General features: G+C 37.9%; 1 protein-coding gene across 1 annotated transcript in view; it reads left to right on the top strand.

The window, feature by feature from the left end:
* Positions 1 to 14833, top strand: part of CAB39 (calcium binding protein 39) — a 42274-nt gene that overhangs the window by 21080 nt on the left and 6361 nt on the right. Inside the window, exons 2-4 of the mRNA XM_055817215.1 lie at positions 540 to 696; positions 7950 to 8114; positions 12220 to 12338. Coding sequence (XP_055673190.1) covers positions 583 to 696; positions 7950 to 8114; positions 12220 to 12338 — 398 coding nt within the window. The 5' untranslated portion in view covers positions 540 to 582. The remainder of the gene's footprint in view (positions 1 to 539; positions 697 to 7949; positions 8115 to 12219; positions 12339 to 14833) is intronic.

The raw sequence follows: 14833 nt of genomic DNA, 5'->3' as shown, positions 1-14833 counted from the left end.
GAGTTTTGACATAGGAATAAGCTGCCATCTGTAGCCTCGTCTGCATCATGCTCGTAGCTCCTGCACTAAGGTGCAGGCTTTGCGGTTTACTTTGCATTTGTTGTGGAGTGAATAGGGGTAAAAGCATGTGTCTGGACAGTCATCGCAGAGCCACTGAGACACGATGGCTTACGTGTCAAAGACCTAATGTAAGAAGGCATTTTGCTTGGCAGCATTAGTTGAAAGAATTTATTCTTGTTAGTCTTGCCCATGTGTGGCATTTGTACAGCGTGTGGCTTTGGATATAATTAATGTACTCTTTAATTTGTTCCTGTAGCATAAGGTGATGATCTTAATGTGAGTTTTTAGATTCTGTATCTTCTATTTTAAAAGGATTGGAAACACAGCATTTAAGTTTGTCATAGCAAGTTCTAGTTCAGCTGTCAAGGGTGGTTATTTCACATATAAATGCTTTTGCTACTCTCATGATCTTCGTGTGTGTTGTTATACTGACCTCCTATTTCTATTTTTAACATGCTTTTTTTGCTCCTCCTCTCCAGGTGAAGCAGGAGCTGTAGAAGGAAGACCTTGTGGCTCGCAATCATGCCATTCCCCTTCGGCAAGTCCCACAAGTCTCCTGCAGACATTGTGAAGAACCTGAAGGATAGTATGGCAGTTCTAGAAAAGCAAGATATCTCTGACAAAAAGGCAGAGAAGGTACAGTTGGGACTTGCCAATTACTGAAGAGTAATTGGTGGGGTGGGGGGCAGGGTGAGAAATTATTTACAGCTGTTGAAACTGAATCAATTAGGAATTATTTTGGGGCTTTACACTCTGGTAAAGGGTAAGTTATTATGTACCTTTGAACAGGTGTGTTTCATGTTGGTTGGCTTTGCATTTTTATGCCACTGGCAGCTGATAGGATACTTCAAATAATTTGTTTTGGAACTGTAGGACATTGCACTCTTTAACAAGCAGCTCACAGCCATACAGTGTTCAGGTGCCTGTGTCCACCGTAGTGGCTTTACTGCTGGACATAGTTCTGTCTGTGCTTGTCCATGCCAACATTCACAGACCAGAGTGTCTCTGTTACTGAAACCGAGGAGCTCTGTGTCTCCCTGGATGTTATTAGGGGATATGCTTTTACAATTCCTTGCCTTTTCTTCAGCCCACAGGAAGCTGTGCTGTAAAGTAGCTGTGCTGTGAAGTTCCTGTGCTAGTGCAGTTTCTTTTAGGTAGGATGGTTTGCTGCTTCAGGATCTGTACCTGTTGACAGTCATTTGCTTCTCGACTGGTAGTCTTGATAGCTTTACTGAAAATTACCTTCAAGTTCAACCTGTGTGCAGCTGCATCCCACCCTGTGACTTGTATGGTAGGGGTGTTTACTATTTAGATGAAGTTTTTCTTGAAAATCTCAGCACAAGGGCATAGATTCCAATACTTCCAAAAAAAACCAACGCAAAACTAAATAGAAAAACCCCAGCAAACAAAACATCAGCCTCTCCAATCTACCAGCTTTTGAAGCAAGCTGTGATACCCCACTTGGATCCTCTCCCAGGTTTATTTAACTGTTTTGTGCCATTCTTGGCATTCTTAGAGAGTCCCATATAGGAGTTAGTCACAGTCTTTTTTATGTTCACCAGTATTTTTAAGCAGAATGTGGCCAGCTTCTGTACATCCGGTTTCACCTAGATTTGGCAATGCTGTTTCAAGTGCAGGAAAATCCGGGTCTTAACTGAATTGCCATCTTTATCCCAATATTTTTTTTTAAACCGGCATCTTCTACCCCAGTGCCAGCATGTGGTATGTTCCAGATCTCTTGCAGTGTACTGTAGTATTTTTCCCTAATACTGTTTCTCCCTGGAGAAAAAAGTATTATGGCCTGTTCTGCAGGCCTGTGTGGAGACTGAGAGGATTTTCATTTGCTGCTGCTTCTTTCTCTAATGAAGACAGACATCTGTCAGGGGGGAGGGGTAGGTGCATTCTGAAGAGTCTGTGATGAGACATGGCACTGCTTCCTTCATCTCAGCCTCATTATTAATTCCTGGAGATGTGGCTTGATGTTAAAATCCATGCTCTATTGTATCATCTTTTTCTTTTTGCTTAGACCTCTAATGGGGAACAGACCAGCTTCATTCCATTGTGCATAGCTGTGCACTGTATCACATGCCTGTGTTCTTGATGCTGTAGCTGAAGATTATTATGTACCATTTGCTTCTTGCTGGCCTTTAATCCCATACCTCCATCTTCTTTAAAGGCTTTGTTTATGTGAGGCTGCTGCTTTGGTATGAACTAATATGCTAAACCTGTAAGTTGTTTCTCCTGTGTCTTATAGAAAGCAACACATTCTGCTTGAAGGAGGAAAGAAGGCAACCCATGTTCACTAGGTTAGACTAGTTAGGAGGGTTAAATACTGACGTTTACAAGGCTGAGCTGCATATGGTAGTGCTGGCCTCTGTCATCCTCATTATTCACAAAGGAGATGCCGTTGTTGAATCTGAAAATTCACAACAGCAGTGTCCACATCTTCATACAGAGATTCTTCAGAAAGTAGTTGTTTCATTGGCAAGCCAAGGTGTCCGTGAAGGTGACTCTGGTTGTGGCAGTTTATCTCATATTCTCAAATTGTTTGCTGGTCTGATAAAGTTTTTCAATATCTTATGGACCTGTCATCACATCTTTGAGAGTATGGCCCTGATTAAACACGCTGAATTCTTGCCTTCTTCCTATCCAGTGTATAGAAATTACTGGAATAATTTTGGAGTTAAAAGACAGCAAGAGTCTGAGCAGTAGACATTACTAAAAAAGAAGAAAAATTTCTGCATTCCCATATCTCGATAATAAGGCATCTTTTTATCTTTCACTACCCCTTTTATTATGATGATCCTTTCTACAGTGTAACGTTCCAGTCTCCTTTGGAGAAGAATTCTGTGCTGATGAGAGGGTGAGTTCTCTGGCTATTAGTGGAACAGAAATAGAAAAACTCACTGCACATAAAGCACATAAATTATTGCCCTTTAGGAAAAGGAGAAGAATGCCAGAGTTTTTAGTTTTTTATAATTCCATTTTATTAGTGATTAGACTTGTATAGAATTCTCCCTCTCTCTCCCCGCTCCCCACTTGCCCTTAGCAACATGGTACGTAGTGTTGATTACTGTTTGTGGTAAAGACACCTTTTTGGGTGCAGGGAATACTTAAGTTTTCCTATGCTGCTTTGTTTCATAAAATTAAGTACACATAGTTGCATACTTTTGCTACTCTTGAGCATAAGGAATTTGAAACATGTATGTAGGCTAGGCTAAAAAATATTTCAGCATGTGTTGAAGTGAACTGAATGTTTCAAAACTTAATTGTTGTTTCAAATATTTTTCCTACAAAATGAAATTAATTGTAAATGCTCTTTTGTGTTGTACCTTGTGGCTGGCTGAGGTGCCAAAGGTTTTCCACTGCGGTACCACAGTGGGTTTGGGTTTAATATGTAGTTCATTTTAATTCCTACTGTGCATTAGCAGCACAATGCTGTTATGAAAATACTTTGCTGCTGTGTAGAGGATGCGCTTTGATAGTTTCCTAATACACTTGGAAATACGTATTTGTAAGAAAATTAGACAAATTCCCCCTAGAAATTAAAAGTGTAATTAATTATTGTTTAAACAAATAACCTCAGTCTTTTTCAGTGCTGAGGCTGAAATGTAAAACTTTTGATGTTTTGTGAGAGGAAGAAAAAGCAAAGGAGGTAAGAAAGATTTTTAGAGCTTGGACAGTGTGTATTCCTGTGCATTCTTCATAATCAAAATTAAAGAGGCTCTTCAAAGCCAAAGACGTAAAACAGCAGTGGTGACCATGACACACCTTTTTCAGTTAAGAAACATTGTACCCTGTAATACTGGAAAATTTGTTTTATAAATAAAAATCTGAAATTTGAAAAAGTGAATTCTAGTGTATATTAAACTACCTTTTCTTGAGCTCTGTGAATACTGGAGAAAAACTAACCAGGTAATGCTCCAGGTCATTTTGAAATGTTCTTTAAGTTGGTGGTACCTGCTTAGGAACTGAGATCTGACGTGGCTGTAAAAGCTGGACTGTGCCTCGCTGCTGACAGTCTGCCTCGTGTACCGCAGCTCTGGTTGCTTGTTGGCTGCAGTTTTGTACTTAGGGTAGAGGCGATAGCTTGCTGTCTGTTAGCATTTTGGAAGGGAAACTTGAAATGTCAAGTGCTTTGTAACTGAAAACACATTCATCACATATGCTGTTAGTTTTCTGTTACTTGTGTTTTTTCAGAAGGGGGGGCTTAAAGGGAAGGGGAAGGAAAATTTCATATAAAGGACCTACCCTTGATCTAGCCTATTACTTAGTCTTTTATTCGCATCTCTTCCGCCTCTTTGGCTGACATCAGCATTTATTTTTATACTACCAGTTCACTTGATTTGTGGCACACGTTTACTGTTGTGAAGGTAAATATTTACTCATGTAATAAACTTGTTCTTCTCTACCCTCTAACCTTGGGTTAACCTGCTCATAACAGTTCCAGTTTTGGCTTTTGGATAATTGTTTTAGACATGTTGTTAACCCATGTCAGTTGACTATTGCGGGCATTGTCAGTGTCTCTTCTTTAAGTTACCAGCTTTATACAGTGGACAGTATAATATATGTATGGGACAATGTGATATGCTATTTTGATTCAGCTGTCCAAATGTAATATTATGTTGTGTTGCCATAGATCAGATTTCAATCAGGAGTTCGTCATTTACAAAGAAGTAAAATTATAAATTTGTTATGCATATGCATAGTTAATTTATTAATTTCTCTAAGTAAAGGCAAGTGTTGCTTCATAAAATTCAAATACTCCAGCTGTACAAGTGTAAATGAAGTTTTTGGTATTGGCACTGCTTAGCATTTAAGGAAATAGTAAGTTTTGGAAAAAAATCAGTGAAATACCGTAGAGACTGGAATAAATCATAATGATTCATAGCTCTAAAGACATGCAGCTATTCTGGTGTGACAATCATATGTGTGACTTCAAGGTGTCTAGTTTGATTTTTAAAAAATATCTTCCTGACTTTGATAAGCATAGAGAAGTAAGTACTTCCTTTATTTTCCTTATTTTACATTTTACTTGTGTAATTTGACTTGTCCTCTAAATGGTATTGATTGTCTGGCACCATGGAATTTCAAATGTGACTTGTCACAGAATTTTTCGCTGAAATGCTGATTGCTCCATGGTTGCTCCTTCTCAGTGTTGGGAATATATATATTTTTATATATATATACACACACACAATTTTACTATATAAAATATATAATGTATTTATTTATAGACTATAATGTGTAGAGTATATATAATATATAGCGCATATATAAAATATATCTGCTTATGTATTGTATTACTGTATACATGGTGTCTGATAGTGAATTCCGCTTTTGATCGTGGGTTTTTGAATGAACTCCATTGTGCATGTTAACTTTTCTCTAGAAATTTTTTATTTTCTTGTTAAAAGCAAGCAGTGCATTAGGCAATTATTTAGATCTCAGTACCTTAGGAAATCTTGCAAGTAATGCTAGCTAAGATTCTCTTGTTTGTCTTGATTTCTTTTTTTACTAGTTTTTCGCTGGGTCTTAACATTGATACTTAATGTAGCATTATATTTTTCACTGTAGCTATCTAAATTCCATGCTGCATTTGAAATAGCTCTGCACATCACTTATTTGGAATATGAGAGTATGGAATATAGAAGAGTAGATTCTAGAACAAGTTTGTAAGCATTTATTGCTAGTCCTTTTGATGTTGAGTTTTAGAGTACAAGAGAAGGGAATATAGAAGTATCATTTTTTTATGGAATTGTAGTGCATCAAAAGACCTTGCTTATTGATACACTACTATCAGAAAACCTTGTATTTCTGTATTTGTGTTGCGTATCCAGAAATGATAGTTTGTCCTAAGTTGAAGTGATGCAAGCAAGTATCTTTTAATGATGAAGGTGGTCAGACATTGGTAGGGGTTGCCTGGAGGGGTTGTGGAGTGTGCATCCTTGGAGCTGTTCAGAGCATGGCTGGCCATGAGCCTGATCAACCTGATAGGACTCTGAGGTTGGCTCTGAGCAGGTGGTGTGATTATTAAAGTATCGAGAGGGTTGTTCTCTTTTCTGGGGTTTTCATATGAAAAATTCCTCACTGGCATTCTTTTTAATTGCAGGCGTGCCCTCTGTATTGCCACCATCTTACTTAAAATAGGTAGCTACTTGAACCTCTGCCTTTCTTCCTCTTTCATCTTGCTTTCTAAATTAGTGTGCAGGGACAAACTGTAATAGAATTTTTATTACTGTTTCCTCTTTTCTTGGTAGCCATGCATCAAAGGCATCTCTTCATATCTGCATTTGACAGATGTTCCTGTTCTTTTCCTAGTAAAGAGATATTTCGTCTGAATTTTAAAGAAATAGAACAGTTGTGTGGCATAATACCACTACAGTATGGTGAGCTGGCTTTCTCATTTTACGTCCTCAGGAGCTGTCATGAATCTAAGCAGTCTTACCGAGCACCTGCTTCTTGCTGTCTTACTAACAGTGCACAGAAAATCCTTTGGAATTTCAATTGAGGAGGAGACAACTGGGACTAGGAATTGCAATTAGCAAGAAGAGGGAGGCAGCAGGGAGTGGAAAGTTGTGGAGGAGCTAAAAATGATACGGAGCCTCCTTAAAGGTCATGGAATCCTTACGTGCATACCTAGCAAAGCTGGAATGGCTTTGGCTTGAATAGTGCATGGGTCATGCTGATCTTAAGCCTCTCTAGATGTAACGCGCACATGTGAAATCTTTGTAGATACCCCTTATGAGACAGGCAATATCCAGAAAGCGATCATTTTTTCACTTCATTAATTCTTCATGTGCTATCATTCATAAATACTTCACACTGAAGTGTATGCATACCTTGTTGGTAGGTTCATCTAATTACTAAAAATTAGTGCACTTACAAGCCATTCATACTTTTTAGGCATGTGAAGAATTAATACAATATAATTAAACCAGCTATTTATGATGATAATTTTCAGCATTTTGCCCCCAAGCTATGTAAACATATCTATTAAAAGGAGTAGTGTGGGGTTTTTTTTTTCTCTCCAAGATAACTGTGTTTTAAGATTCAGAAGTGGATGTTTAGGAGTGTTCTTGCTGATGTTTTGTTTTGTTTTGGGGGTTTTTGTTTGTTTTTGGTTTTACTCATGAGATAACTCTGTTTCCACTGCTGAATGCTGCTCCAGCCTGTCACAGCAACTTAAGAATTCTGTACACTAGCTTCCCTAAGTAAGAGGTCAGACCTGTCTGTCTTCTATAAGATGGGCTTCAAATAAGAAGCATCTTAGACTTTTAATTGTCTCCTGTATCGCTGTGTTCTTTCAAGTGCACTTCTTTAGGGGTCTGTTTGCCAGTTTGTTCTTGTATACTGAGATCACTTGAAAATTAAAGGAAGTTTTGTCAGTTGGAAAAGAAAAATTTCATCCCCACTGACTGGAACATTATTTGACAAAACCTGATGAATGCAAAATCTGTATGAGGGATACATTTGGTCTCTCTGAGCAGTTCACTAGAGCCAGGCATGTGTCTCCATGTCATTTTCCAGTCTGGTCCTGTGTACCACAGTTTTACAGCATGAACACTTTGTTGGGTTCTCCCATTGCTATTCTTTAGGGAGTTTTTGAATAAGGAGTTTAAAGGCAGTAAAAAGGAAGAGGTTTTTACTTCTGCTAACTTGTCAAATAAATTGTGTGTCTTGCCTCTGCCTCTTTTTTTTTTTTTTTAATACCTTTAACTGTCTTATTTGCAGAAAAGGATTATCTGGGTTTTTTTAACAGGTTGTCATTTCCTGATGATTTTTTTTTTTCCTCTAAATGGAAGTTTGCAGATGTTAAGAATAATGAGTACAGTTACAAAGACAAACATCATTGTGCTCTAACTATATTCTTTTCCCATTTTCTTTAGGCCACTGAGGAGGTCTCCAAAAACCTTGTTGCCATGAAAGAAATCTTGTATGGCACAAATGAAAAAGAACCCCAGACAGAAGCTGTGGCACAGCTTGCTCAAGAGCTGTACAACAGTGGTCTTCTTAGTACTCTAGTAGCCGACTTGCAGCTAATTGATTTTGAGGTAAGAAGTTTGACATTTCTTATATTGTGTATATTAACATAAACACATCTGAATTCCTACCACTTTAATTGGCTAAGACGTCTCTCAGTGTCTTTTCTTCACTGGAAGGGTGGTCGGGCATTGGAACACCATCCCTGGAAGTATTTAAAAGACGAGTAATGTGGTGCTCAGGGACATCGTTTAGTGGTGGATTTGGCAGTCCTGGGTTAATGGTTGGACTTGATCTTAAAGGTCTTTTCTAACCTAAGTGATTCTGTGATGTTTTATTTTCTGTCCGTGCTCCAAACTACCTAGAAAATTAAGCAAATAAAGAATATGAAATCTGTGAATTTAGGCACATAAACCACACAACACTGAAGTAGATAAACCTCTAATACTGATAATATATTTCTGTTAAAATGATGGAATAATTCTTAATTGTTGTATGCACAGTAGGGTAATCTCTTAGTAGTAATACCATTAAATAAACACAAACTATAATACTACAAGGCATGTCTGTATTCTGATCTCATTAAATTACGTGGAGAAGAGAACTGTCATAACTTTTATGAAGGGTTTTAAATAGTTAAATAGTTAGAGCTGTTAGTCGTGTGTTTCTCTTTTTATAAACAAGTGATACAACTTTTTTCTGTTTTCCTCATCTTTGTTCTGTTTATTAAAAAAACAGCAAACCCAAATATTTATTGAGTACGTCAAATAGCAATACTTATTTCTATTCAAACATATCTCTATAAAAACCTCTATCTGGTATTTGCCACCACATCATGTGGAAAAATCTAGCTTCCCAGTGCCATAGTGAAAAATCACCCGATTTATTTATAAGAAATTGCGGTACGATTGGATGTTCCTGTTTTCCCTGAGGCTCTGCAGGAGGCGTGTGGTTGTCTAGGGAAGGACCCACACCCCATGTATCTCACTCTGCAGCCTTGACCATAAAGACCATCCCACTTAAGGTTGCTTAAAAATGGGATTGTTTCATAAACAAGTTGTTCACGATGCAAACACAACAGTTTAAAGTCCTGTTGTATTATGACATTCCAAAAACAATGGCTTTTCCCCTGTTCTTTCTTCTCTTCCCCTCCACCCCACCCATAACTCACTCTGATTTGTCTTTAATTGTAATATGGTGGGGTTTTTCCCTACCCGCACAACTGTTTATACCAAACATAAAACATTCAAGTTGTTAAATAAGCAAGGAGACCTGGGAAAGTTGAGCAGGAATGCTGAGATGTGATGGCCTTTAATTGCTGAAGAAAGGAAATAATGAAATGTCATCTGAATTCTGCTGACCTCTAGATTCTTATCAGCTTGGTGTTTACTCAGCCCACTTATTAGCAAAGGAAACCGTCATTATCTCCTGGTAATGAAGAATGATAACAATTTTTACAGGCTTGCTCTCAGTAAGGAGAACTATTCATTTTACAATAGGGGCACTTGGAAAGACTGCAAGTAGTTTCCTGCTTGTGGACTTTCTGCTGCTTTGTTACACCAGGATATGACGGCTCCCCCTTGAGAGAGATCCAGTCATTCATGCCACTTTCTAGGCTGGACCATGTCTGCTTTTTAAGGATGGGATGGGATCTGGCAGACTGTCCAGCTGTTGTTGTTCCCTAGAATCAATGTCAACACACCTGTGCTCCCATAATGCTTCCAAGCTGTTACAGCATCAATCAGATGTTAGCTTTGATATCCCACATCTCTGTGGTTGGGGCTTTACTGCATTTGAAATGATTTTTCCGTTACCAATGGAGATTCGAACTTGGTTTCCTGTTGGTTCTTAAACTTGAAGAGTAGGTCTAGCATTTACTCCTTCTGGAGCCCTTCCCCCCCCCCCCCCGCTCCCCCAGCTTGAGGTTGTTCAATAATGAACTAAAGGTCTTTTTTTTTAAAATTTTTTTTTTTTTTTGCTTTGTCAAGAACTTCACTGTCATTCCTGAGGAAGGTTTCCTTGTAGAACAGGAATAGATAGCTGATTAATAGACAGGGACTGTTCACTCTGACTCTTAAAACTGTCTGAGATGTATTTGAATCTGAACAACATGGTAAAAAACACCAGAAAAGTAACAAAGTAAAAATCAGAAAAGTAACAAATTTAATGTTTTAATTAAGAAACTGTCTGACTGTCCAGACCTTGCTGTATGCAAAGGCCTGTTTAAAAGTATGTCCTTGTCTGGAAGTTTGCTTTCCAAGTAAAGCAGTCCACACAACCATCTACTTGTCAGTCCTACCAACCGGTCAGTTATTTTCCTGCTGATCTGTGCTAGTGTGTTTGTAGAAGAGATGGCATCCCTTGTGGAATTGTGGGGGTTTTGTTCTTGTTTTTTTCAAACGAAGAAAAAAAACCCACCCAAAAACAAAACCTCCTTTTGCATAAGGGAGCCTGAATCCTTCTTGGAAGACAATACTAGCACAGTCTCCCTCTCACCTCTCAGAGTCGTGACTATTGGCACAGGGTTCAGTGTCTGTTTGCCCTTGTTGGGCCATGAGATCACATAGTAATACATCCTTCTAACAGTAACTAGCTTTGGTATTACTGTGTACCACTATCAGTTCAATTATGTGCATAATAAGGAAATGCTGTTCTTGCTGGCGAATCCAAAGCAAATTGTGAGATCCAGTGCAAAATTGGCAATGTTAGTGAATGAGAGTTGATGACTATATTATGTGGAGTTTGAGTAAGGCAATTTCTGGAAACACTGCTCTACTCATTTCGGAACAAAGAGTTCTGGTGTTGCTTTGGGCTGGCTTTCAATGGAATTGTAATTGAGAAAACAAGCGTTTACAAACAAACTCTTATATCCTGAAAACAACACTCTAATAAAACTGTCCATGGTAATTCAAAATCACGCTGTTTGTAAAACTACAGTCCTACGTTTTTAAAAACATTTGCTTTTTTTCTTACACAGTCTTCTTGATGTTGATTAGAAAACCAAAATAATTTTAAATAATTGCTGCTGTTCTTAACATTCTTGCTAACTAAATATGCGCTGCATTTTACTCAAATATAAAAACATTTGTACATTACTGAAATGTGAAAACAAATGTAAAAAATGTAAAATAGACTCAAAACATTGAAATGCTGATGTTACTCAGGGCATCTATAGTACAGGTGGAGATTGTCAAGAAACACCTGTGTGGTTTTTGTGTATAACATTCAGGGAACCTTCAGGTGGAGTTGCTGAACAAGCCTTTATTTGCAAGTCCAGCTTAGTACATGTTTGCCTAGGCTTTTTCTGGATTAGATCTGATAACACATAGTCCTGAAGTTGTCTCTATGGCAATCCAAAATTAAAAGTTAATTGCCGAAATCTGGCTTTTAAATGGTGCATGTGAATGACAGTTGAAAAGTGCTTATACTTATAATCGGCTTTTTGTTAGATGTCTGTACCCATTTGTCACTTTTAACTATGGTGTGATGGAAGAAATACATAAGAGATGTATGTATGTTCAACAGAGAACATTCCCAGCTCCTTTAGTACTGGCTGGTGCTGCCCTTGTCCGTTAGTTTGTGTATGATCTGTGCTGGTTTCCCACGTCCTGGTCTTCCTTACACTTCTTTTGTGCGTTGGAAAGTGTGAGACTTGTATTTTAGGTCAGTGGATGATTTGTCTTTGTAGTTTTTATTTATTTATTTTCCGTAAGTTACAGTTTTAAGTTGGATGTTAACACTGCAGTCAGAAATGCTCTGCACACTCTTAATTATGTATAATTAAGTGTTCCTAGGCAAGGGGAGAGGGTAATGGAATATTGAAGAAGCACGCTTCCAGGCAAGAACGGAGTTAAAAAATGGTATGTGATTAGCAAAACGAAGTATAAAACACACTCAGGAGATGGATGCTACATAGAAATACCTGATGAATCTTCAACTGGCCTTTCTTAATGTAAATTACATCTGGCTGCAACATGATGTAATGTTTTGAGCATTTTGGCATATCTGAAGTGGGTATAAAGAAACAGAATGTTTGATCTACTTAAGTTCATGGTGCAGGGGCTGACTGAACTGCAGAACTCATGTTGTATGAATGTATGAGATTATCATAATGTTTAATTTTTAACTTGCCTAGTGGACTTAAGTATTTTGTTTAACTGCTGATGTTTTTGACAGGGCAAAAAAGACGTTGCGCAAATTTTCAACAACATTCTCAGAAGGCAAATTGGTACAAGAACTCCCACAGTTGAATACATCTGCACTCAACAGAATATATTGTTCATGCTGTTAAAAGGGTAGGTACACTGTGAAAACATAAATATGCTTTTACGTAAAGTAAGAAATTTTTAAATTCACGGAGAAACAGTGAGTTCTGAGGTGCTTTTATTTTCTCCTTTTGCTTAGTTTTGTGTTTGGTTTTTTTTTTTTTTTGTCATGGGGTCTGTAATTCCCCTAAGTAAAGGAAAATTTGAGTAATAAAAGATGAAAAATACGCTACTGCTTGAAGTATAATTGAAAATTGAGAACTGTTAGTGACCTAAAATATTCTTGCTGGGGTAATGCAGACTTTTTCCATTCAGTGTATTATTTTATCCTATTTAAATTATTTCCTTATGAATTCATCAAGACTTGAAGGCTGGTGGTTTCTTTTCCCCCTGTAACCACTGTCATTTCCAGTTTGCTGTGCTACCCCAGGCTTAGTTTGGTCTTAAACTTTTTATTCATAGTGATTTATATTGCTGTAGTGACAGAAATGCACTCAAACTTCTTCAAACAAAGAATGATTTGGGGCGTATGGTGTATGCCAGGTGGCTGTGGCTTCCTCTATTCTTTTATTATCTGGTGTGTTGGATATTGGAGAATCATCTATGCTGCATACGTGTTGCACATGTAGAGGTGTGGATCTCAAACATGAAAGCAATAAGATGTTGTTAACATTTTCATGTTACGATCATTTTTTTTTAGAATAATTGTGAATGTGCTCTGTGTATTTAAAAAGAATTGCTCGTCTTTCTAATAACATTAATGAAGAAAGGTCTGAAAAATGCAATTCCATTGTGTTATTTTGGGATAGAAAAGTTGATCACACAGTAATAAACTTTTGTAAAAATGCAACTGTTTCAAGTATTGGTTTTACAATTTTTGTTAAAGCTGCTGGGTAACCTTGCTGCAGCTGAAGAGTACTTATTCCACCTACTGGGATAGTTAGAGGCTGTATGAAAAGGCCATGCTGCTCATTGATGTTCTTGCCTTTGTTAGGTTGGTAGCATTGAGATGTGAGGGTGATCAAGTATATTTTAAACAGGAAGCTTTATTGTGTTTTTCCTTTCCCTTCTTCCTAGTTCATAGTAGTCATTAGAGAGGCTGACTAAACTGCCACATACATGGCATATTAGGCTGTTTTACTGTGACATCTCTGCCTTTACCTAATCTTGGCCGTTTGTGTAAGGCACTGGAAGATGGATTGTAGAAGAAACTTTCTCTGTGGAGAAAGCAGGAATTTTACATCTTTTTGTTTCGTGCTGATTCCAAAGGTTTAGCACCAGAGGCAGTGTGGAATATTTGCTTCAATTCATATAAGTGTAAGATCTACACTTGTCTGCCAGAAGTGCTCTGTTGGTTTGGGTTTTTCCCCCTGATTACAGCCCTGATTTTTTGGGGGGGCGGGGAAACAAGATTTAAATGTTAGAGGTACAAAAAGATTATTAATTGTGGTATAACACAAAAGAAAATACTGGTTCAGTGCTACTTCAAAATAATTTACAAAAGAAGGCAAAGACATTTGAAGCGCAGAGAGATGAAACTACTTTCTCAGCATGCTGTCGTTGGTAGGTGACTGAATGAGGGCTGCTACACATTTGTCCTAATTTTTAGTCTGTGTTGTCGCTCTTCAGAAAGCATTATTCTGACAGGGATTGTTGAAACACATATTCATAAGTCGGGGTGCTTGAAATGGGCATTTAGTTGGCTTAGTGACTTAATGTTACGTTTGGTATCCAACTGAGTCAAATTTATGTAAATTTAAACTATGGAATGAGCTGCAAAAAGTTCAGTAGATTTCAAATCACCACGACAAGTTAAATGGGAAAGTATTGCAGGATTTAACGTGAAAATTAATTCATTAGAAAATGTTTTTATAGGGTTATATAGTTGATGCTTAGTATGCACAATGATACTTTGCTCCTGAATTATTCTGGTGAATTTAAATTAGCTGCCAATGGTGTACAAAGAAGGATTCTTTAGGTGGGAGGCAGGAAAGTATGTAAGAACCTTTGACTGCTCCAAAACCAGGTAGATTTTCTGTAGACTGGGATAGCTTGTATTGCACCATGCTGAGATGAGTTCTTGGTTTGAAAAGGCAGTTCCATCTTCACCCAGGGTCCACAAGGAGCTAGTAGCAGTTGCAAAGGTTTATTTCCATCAAATATGTTTAAAGACACTGTTGTGAGATTTTGACAGCTGCTGGTGGTGTACGCTAAAAATGGCTGAGAGAACCCTGTAGTATTTGAGCAAGAAAGCCTGCCAAGGAAGTGTAGCAACAATTTCTAAATGAAGCCATCGGGGATGGCTTCATCGCTTCCATCGAATCGGTGATGGACATATTCCAGAGGTCTCTTGTAAGAAGGTGCAGATGCTTCAGGAGAGGCAGTAAAGATTCAGGCACAGAGGTGGTGTTCAATATTGTCCTTACAATCGGAGGACGTTGTTGTCAGAATTTCAAGCTTGAAGCCCATGGTGTGTAGAGTAGTTGCTCATTCTGACAAACGGTTTAATGAAAGAAGAGACGTAA

Source organism: Falco peregrinus, chromosome 12 (assembly GCF_023634155.1).
Source record: "Falco peregrinus isolate bFalPer1 chromosome 12, bFalPer1.pri, whole genome shotgun sequence".
NCBI lineage: Eukaryota > Metazoa > Chordata > Aves > Falconiformes > Falconidae > Falco > Falco peregrinus.
This window is presented reverse-complemented; position numbering and strand designations above follow the sequence as displayed.